This window comes from Leptonychotes weddellii, chromosome 6 (assembly GCF_054177405.1).
Source record: "Leptonychotes weddellii isolate Sample4059 chromosome 6, ASM5417740v2, whole genome shotgun sequence".
In the NCBI taxonomy this organism is placed as follows: Eukaryota; Metazoa; Chordata; class Mammalia; order Carnivora; family Phocidae; genus Leptonychotes; species Leptonychotes weddellii.
This window is the reverse complement of record NC_138374.1, coordinates 62,183,564-62,191,717: the sequence shown is the minus strand read 5'-3', so window position 1 is coordinate 62,191,717 and position 8,154 is coordinate 62,183,564. Positions and strand designations below refer to the sequence as shown.

At 41.3% G+C, this 8,154-nt stretch overlaps 1 protein-coding gene across 1 annotated transcript in view; it reads right to left on the bottom strand.

Moving 5' to 3' along the window:
* The window catches only part of ARV1 (ARV1 fatty acid homeostasis modulator), a 15,426-nt gene extending 7,359 nt beyond the window's left edge, over positions 1 to 8,067 (bottom strand). The window contains exons 1-2 of the mRNA XM_081823164.1: positions 7,827 to 8,067; positions 733 to 852 (exon numbers count right to left, since the gene is read on the bottom strand). Coding sequence (XP_081679290.1) covers positions 733 to 852; positions 7,827 to 8,030 — 324 coding nt within the window. The 5' untranslated portion in view covers positions 8,031 to 8,067. The remainder of the gene's footprint in view (positions 1 to 732; positions 853 to 7,826) is intronic.
* Between the last annotated feature and the right edge of the window lie 87 nt (positions 8,068 to 8,154).

Here is an 8,154-nt window from a genome sequence, read left to right as displayed (position 1 = left end):
CCTGGGTGGCTCAGTTGGTTAAGCGACTGCCTTCGGCTCAGGTCATGATCCTGGAGTCCCAGGATCGAGTCCCGCATCGGGCTCCCTGCTTGGCAGGGAGTCTGCTTCTCCCTCTGACCCTCCTCCCTCTCATGCTCTCTGTCTCTCATTCTCTCTCTCTCAAATAAATAAATAAAATCTTAAAAAAAAAAAAAAGAAATAATCGATGTCTTTTTTAAAAGGTAACCTACTAAAAGGCAATCCAGATTATGGCTTGTCAGTTTCCTCCAAGTGACCATATTCTTAAATACTCCCTGAACATTGTGAACCTTGTTTATTAATGATTGTTATTTCTAGAAACTTACATTCTTTTTTTTTTTTTACATTCTTGAGATAAAAGACCCATCCTCGTTAGAATTTCTTTTTCTTTTCTTCTCTTCTTTAAAGATTTTATTTATTGATTTGACAGAGAGCTGGAGAGCGAGCGAGAGAAAGCACAAGCAAGGGGAGCAGCAGAGGGAGAGGGAGAAGCAGGCCCCTCACTGAGCAGGGAGCCCAATGAGGGGCTTGATCCCAGGACCTCAGGATCACAACCTGAGCTGAAGGCAGACACCCAACCAACTGAGCCACCCAGCACCCCTCGAATTTCTTTTAAAAATAATGTTTTTTAATTCTGGTCAAAATTATTGTTCTTTAAAAGTGCAAAAGCATCATCAAGTAAAATTAGAAAGTAAAAAAATTATTACAACTTACATTTATTTTAGTATTGAAAAGAATATGTCTGTAGGCCTGGGCTTTGCATAAAATAGCGTTAATCAAGATGATAACAGGATCATACTCAATATATTTGTCTACAGGTTTCTGGCAGGATTTCTGAAATAATGTGAGATAATGTTAGAACAAGCAAATTTATACATTCTGAAATCTTAAAGGATTTCAAACTAGCAGAGTCTATTTTGGACTTGTATGGCAATAAGGACAACTTAGCATTTATTTAAATTAACTTTTCTTCAGACACAAAATGTTCACCTATAGAAGCCATGGTTTCAGAAATGACTATAATTGTCTAGGTGAGAGACAGTAATCTTTTTTTTTTTTTAAGTAAAGCGATAGAAGTTTATTAAGTGAAGATATAGAAAAAGCTCTCAAGAGTTAGAGGGGTCCTGACAGGGTTGCCAACGAGGGCCTTTAGGGTTGGTCTTTTACAGAAAGCTAACCAGGGAACTTAAATCCTTTTAACAGAGAGATAGTAATCTTTTTTTTTTTTTTTTTTTTAAGATTTTATTTATTTATTTATTTATTTATTTATTTATTTATTTATTTATTTTTTAAAGATTATTTATTTGAGAGAGCGAGAATGAGAGAGAGAGAGAGTACATGAGAGGGGGGAGGGTCAGAGGGAGAAGCAGGCTCCTCGCCGAGCAGGGAGCCCGATGCGGGACTCGATCCAGGGACTCCAGGATCATGACCTGAGCCGAAGGCAGTCGCTCAACCAACTGAGCCACCCAGGCGCCCCGAGAGATAGTAATCTTTTAATCTCATATGTAAGAAGCTAAAAAGACATTTGATTTAAAGACTGATATGAGGCAGAAAAGTATCCCAGAAAAGTCTACTTTCAATTTGTAAGAGTTATAAGATAAATAAATAAATTTATAATGTACTTTTATTGAGAAATTGTTCCCTGTTGGCTAGACGGCCACCAACTTTGTGGTTTTTTGAAACGTGATTTGGAGAAAGGGGTTCAGAGGAGTAACCCCCGCACCCAAAGTTTCTGAGAGCTAAAAGCAGGTAGAGTGTGGCACAGTGTCAACAATCCAGGGGTGGCAGACACTAAGAGAAACTTGTTTTTTTTTTTTCATCCGATAACATCGAGACTGTGGAAAGAAAATGGTCTTTCTCTGTGACAGTGAAGACACTGGAAGATCCTGAGCTGTATGTAAGGAAGTGGGTTGGTTAGCTTGGTTCTAGGTTACCTGAAGAGAGGCTCTCCGTGACTCCTATGAAATTGCCCTTTTTTTGGACACATGTGATTACAATGTTACCAAATCCCAACACCATTAGAACATATAAAACACAGGCGTACAAGAACAAGCTCATCAGAAATGTGACATTTGAAAGAGTTTTAGTTACAAAGTTGAATCAAGGCTACTATTCTAATGGCTACAATTCGAACATTTTGAAATTTTGAGAAGATAAAATGGAACCAGAAGTGATGGATACGCAAACATGCTGGGATGGCCTTTTAATTACATCAAAGCCCTAGGGAAGAAAATGAAGTGCGCAGACAAGCATTAACCCTGCACTCCAAATGGAATGAAAAAAATCACTTCCAACTTAGAGTTTCTCCACTTCATTCATATCATTTACAAGAAATGGCTATGGTTTTGAGTCATCAAGGGAACCAATGAAGGGAGATGTGCTATTACTTGAAATTTAAATCCACCTAATAAAACTGAGGCATAAGAGGTTAATAATTTTGCAGTTTTTCAGCTGGGCAAAGAATAAGCCAGGGTCTAAACAGAAGCCGCAGATTCAGAAATCATATGTTCATGACAAAGAGCTGTTTCCTAGACACCTTCCCTGTGCTACCCGTGTGGAAAACACTTCCTCCTTACAAACCACTGCAGCACCAGAGATGCTACTTCATTGTAAAATGAAACTGCTGGCTGGTCAAGGGTCTTGTCTCTGTCCTTTAAAAGTTCCCTAAAACCCATCTTCAGACCTTGTAAGTCTATGCCAGGATTTGGACAATTTTTAGAAGGAGGGAGGCCGAACCTGTACCTGCGGACATGGCACTCCACAATCACTTGACTGACCAACGTGTTTGGAGTGGCTACAACATTCATTAGAACAGCTCTCTTTGCTTAGCCATTTCTATGGACCAGGCACTTCCAAGGTGCTGGGTATTTACTTTGAGACATAAGTCTCTATCCTCCAGGACCTTATAGTTTAGAAGAGGAAGACGAATAAGCCTGCTACTGTAAGTGCTTTAGTGGAATGAACACATGGTGACATGAGTGCAAATAGAAGGTGCAGTTTCGGGCCTCATGTGCTATTTCACGTGCTATGCCTTCCCTTCCTAGCACTCTGAGTATTTTATAAACATCGAGAATTCATTAGAGTCTGCTGGTCCCCTCCCTATCAGCTTCAGCCTAATTTTTCCTTGTTCTGCTTCTATTATTTGCTTTTCCTTTGAGTGCTTCCTTCACCTTGAATGTAAGGAGGGAAACCACGCACACACAAAACAAACAAATGTAGTAAAACATCTTAGTGGCAGATGGCTACATTTAGATATGTTTTCTGATTTTGGAAAAACTGTTCCATTCCATGTACTACTTACTAGACAAATATCCTGAAAGAGAAAGTTGTCCTCTAGGAAATCCTTACAGCATGGGGACGATGCACACCCTGGAAACTCAAACACTTCCACCACCTCTATCTCACCATGGATATGAATGACTTTCTGCTGTTATGTTCTCCAGTTCTCTAGTGAATCACATCTCTTTTAGAATATAAACTGGCCAATATTTCATGAATATTCTTGCTTCTTCCTCCCCATCATCTCCAGGGCCTTGCCCTTCCCCACTGATTCTCAAATCTGTTTCATTTTAGCTCCACAATAAGCAAACATGTATTTTTTTTTTAAAGATTTTATTTATTTATTTGAGAGAGAGAATGAGAGAGAGAGAGAGCATGAGAGGGGGGAGGGTCAGAGGGAGAAGCAGACTCCCTGCCGAGCAGGGAGCCCGATGCGGGACTCCATCCTGTGACTCCAGGATCATGACCTGAGCCAAAGGCAGTCGCTTAACCAACTGAGCCACCCAGGTGCCCCATGTATCTTTTTTTTTAAAGATTGTATTTATTTGTTTGTCAGAGAGAGAGAAAGCATGGCCAAGCAGAGGGAGGAAGCAAGCAGAGGAAGAAGTGAGCTCCCCGCTGAGCAAGGAGGAGTCTGAGATCATGACCTGAGCTGAAGGCAGACGCTTAACCGGTGTTTGCTGGGTTGCCTGAGCCACCCAGGCAACCCAGCAAACACCTATCTTGAAAGTGGAACCCCCTAGACTTTAAGCTCCTCAAGGGCAGGGTAGTGTCTTATTCATCTTTGCATCCAGCATCTAAAAGTGGAAGCTGAATACTGTAGCACTGAACAGACTTAAAATTTAGGAGAATCTTAAAGGAATCTTATTTTGTTACCATGATGAATTTATCAAATATCTGAGCACATAAAAGAGTCCAGGCACTATAGGATATCAAAAGTACTATATCTTTAAACATAATTATAATAAACTGTGAAAAGCTGAAGGAGAGGGAGTGGCTAAAAGCAAGGGACATGCTTCCATTAGATGGAGGAAAATTAGGGAAACCCAGAGGGGCAAGTGGGGAGGCAGGGCAGTGGAAAAATAGGACGAGCAAAGAGAAAAGAAGGGGGATTAGGCTGAGAAATACAGGGAGGAGATCAGGCTGAGTATGCTGCTGACTCCAAATACAGCAGCTAAGAGACCAAAGTATGAATGAGTTACCAGCTTATAGAAACTTTGGCCATTTTTTCAGAACAAATAGCCTGACATCTAAAAACTTTTTACTCTCATGACTTGGGAGAGCCTTTAAAAAATTAATTATTTTACAATTTAATTTTCAGAGTCTAGCATCAACTAAATAATTTTTCCTAAATAATTCCACTATGCATATATTACCATGATAAAAATGAGGATATTACACACTCTATGTCCTCAGGGAATGACTATGAACCATAACGTACTGTACCACCATCCAATATTCCAAATACAATTCTAGAGAAGCCAGCATCTGACTATTAGGAAAAGGATTTTGTTAGTTTAAGGCCAATAATTAAAAAAAAAATAAAGATTAATTTATATCATTAAAGATCACTAACTAAACTGCAGAGATAGTTACAGCTTTACTCTGGACAAAAGACTATATTCACAGCTACGTGGTTGTCATCTTGAAGACAGATCATTTAATTGGGCCAGTCCAGAAGTCATTAAGTTTAGATGCCATATAACTCACAAGGCCACCAGAATGGCCAAGGATATGAACATCTAAAAACCTAGAAATGGTTCATTCATTCAGCAAATATTTCTTGTGTACTTACTCTGTGTCAGGCACTGTCCTGGGTGAGCCAGCTATATTAATGAATACATTATACAGACACTCTTTCCTTGTGTAGCTTATATTCCAGTGGGAGGAGACAGGCAATAAATAACAAGTCAACTGTATAGAATATTCAAAGATGATAGGTGCTATGGGAAAGATAAAGCAGGGAGAGGTGATAAGGTATACCAGACTCAGGAGGGAGAATCACAATTTGTAATCGGGTGGTCAGACTGGGCCTCTCTGAGATGTTAAAAATAACAATAATTGAAAGAGGTGAGGGAATTAGCTATTTCAGACATCTGACAGAAGAGCATTCCACGCATAGTGCAGAGGCCCTGAGGGAGGAACTTGTCTGGTTTAAGAACATTCAGGAGGCAATGGCGCTGCAGAAGAGCAAGGGATGAGTACCAGGAGACTACATAGGCCTTGCAGCCAGTGCAAGGATTTTGGCCTTAACTCTTGAGTGAGATGGAAAAACAATGGAAGGTTTGAGAAAAGGAATGATATAATCTACTTAATTTTAAAAGCCACAGTTTGGCGGCCGTGTAAGGAGGCTGAAGAGGTGCAGGGGTAAGAGCTAGGACAATCATCCAGGTGAGACATGATGACAGCATGGGTCATGGTTGTAGAGGTGGTGAAAAGCAGTGGATTCTAAACATAATCTGAAGACAGAGCTAACAGGATCTGCCAAGCAAACGAATAAGGAATATGGGAGAAAGAGGAATCAAGGCTGACTCCAAGGTTTTTTGGTCTTAGGAATTAAAATGGACGAGTTGCCATTAACTGTGAAAGTCTGACCTAACTACAAAAATCCAACTGGAGAAATCAAGTAGGTAGTTGGACATTTGCGAACACTGTGGAATTCAAGGAAGAGGTTCAGGCTGGAGGTTCAAATTTGGGAATTGTCAAAGTTTAGATGGAATTTAGAGCCATGAACCAGAATGAGCTCTTCAAAGGAGAGTGTGTAGACAGAGGCCCAAGATCTTAGGGTACTCCATGGTTAAGAGGCAAGGCAGGTGAGGCAGAACCAGAAATGAGACTGAGAAGAATAGTCAGTAAGATGAGAAAACTAGAAGAGTCTGGTGTCCTGACAAGTGCACACAGTGTTTCCAGAGGGAAGTAATAAGGTCAAATGCTGCTGACAGTTCACTGAGAATGGACTATTGGATTTAGCAAAGTAGAAGTCAGTGATCGTGATCATAAGAACAGTTTCTAGTGAAATGGTGGGTGGGAAGAAAGTGGGTCTGAAGTAGTTTCAAGAGAAAGTAGGAAAGGAAATAAAGATAGCAAGTATAAGTATCTCTTAAAGGACTTTGCTGTCAAAGGGAAAGGAAAAAAGAGGAGGAGCAAAAGGAGGAAGTGAGGTGAAGAGTGTGTGTGTTTTTTAAATTAAAGAAAGACTGGTACATATATTGGTGGGGACGGTCCAGTGGAGAGCAGAAGAGTATTGCTGCAGAGATGTTCCTAAGTAAATGGAAGAGGATGGATGGGATCTAGGGCATAAGTGCATGCTGGTTTTAGACAGGTATACGGACAGTTCATCCATTCTAAAAGGAGGGAAGAAAGAGCGTATGAATAACGGGTGCTAGTACTGGATTTATGTGGTTGCAAAGCTTGTGGAAGTTCTCTCTCTCTCTCTCTTTTTTTAATCAAAGCAGGGAAGTATATGTGGGAAACCTAAGAAGAGAGAAGGTTTGTGAGGATGGTTTATCAGAGTGGAAACGTGAATGGATTAGTGAAATGTAATGTGATGGCCAGATGGCATCAAGGGCTACATGAGGTTAGTGGTCATGAATTTAGGTGTTTTTTTCCTCAGTTGAAGTACAGCTGCAAGGATGAGGAGACAGATCAGACAACATGTTGGATTTAACCAGGGTTGACATTTTGCCAAGTGAGGGAAACCACTTGAGAGAGGAACAGTGATTATATCAGTTGACAACAGATTAAATAGGTACACGTTCACACTTTGTCTACTCCCTTATATATTACTACAGACCATGTTTTTCTAAGGAGGATTATTATTAGAAAATCATCAGGAGAACAGAAATGGGACAAAAACCTATTGACTGCCTATCATGTGGCAGGTTCTTTGCTAATACCCCAAAAAGAACCTGCGATTTTGTGACTTCGAAACATTAAATCATTCTCTATAGACTATGAACACCTTGAAAGCAAAATTTTTACTTCATCATTTTTGGATTTTGTATCACCAACGTCAAGCTTAGTGCTCTGCACACAACACATACTGCACATTTAATAACCACAAAGGATGAAACCTGAAATAAAGTATTCCAGGAAAATTTAATACGGGGTATGGACCGTAAGGATGATAACATTCATCTACGAAAGGGAGAACGGCTAAGAACTAAAGGGTTTGGGCGTGAACCCGAATGTCAACATAATCCAATCTGTAAGTCTCTCAGCACAACGTCTACATCCATCTCCGTTCGAGGATCCGTTCGCCGCGTTAGGTCTCACCAACAAACATGACGGGTAGGAGAAAACCGCTATAGGGTGGTGAGTTCTTTAACACTATAGGTAACCATGTAAAGGCTGCACTGATCCCGGACAGGAATGTCAAGTATCGAACTGAGCACTATGCTAGAGGACCCTGAGACTCGTTGGTTTTTACTGCCCTAAAGAGCTGATAAACAGATCCCATTGCCTCTCATGGTCCCCAAATCCCAACGCGCTATTTTCTTCCCAAGGACACCCCACACCTGACAACTCACGCAGATGGTTATCTTCAGCACTCCGTGGTTATAGTCTCGGTACAACTCCTTGGCCTCTTGGTTGCATTCGATGCACCTGTACTGGCAGGAGGCCGAGGCAGCAGTAGGAGTTGCTGCAACCCCATCCGTGTTCCCCTTGCCCGCGGCCACCCCTTCTGTGTTTCCCTTGCCTGGCCGTAACCCACTCCTCCCACCGGTGCCCATTTCCTCGCAACAGCAGCCGAGAACTTCCGATTCAGTGGCGGGGGAAGACGTCAGAAACCAGACCGGAAAGCCTGTCCCTCGCGGTGCTTACTGGGATTCGTAGTCTCAGTCCTGGAGAGGGGGC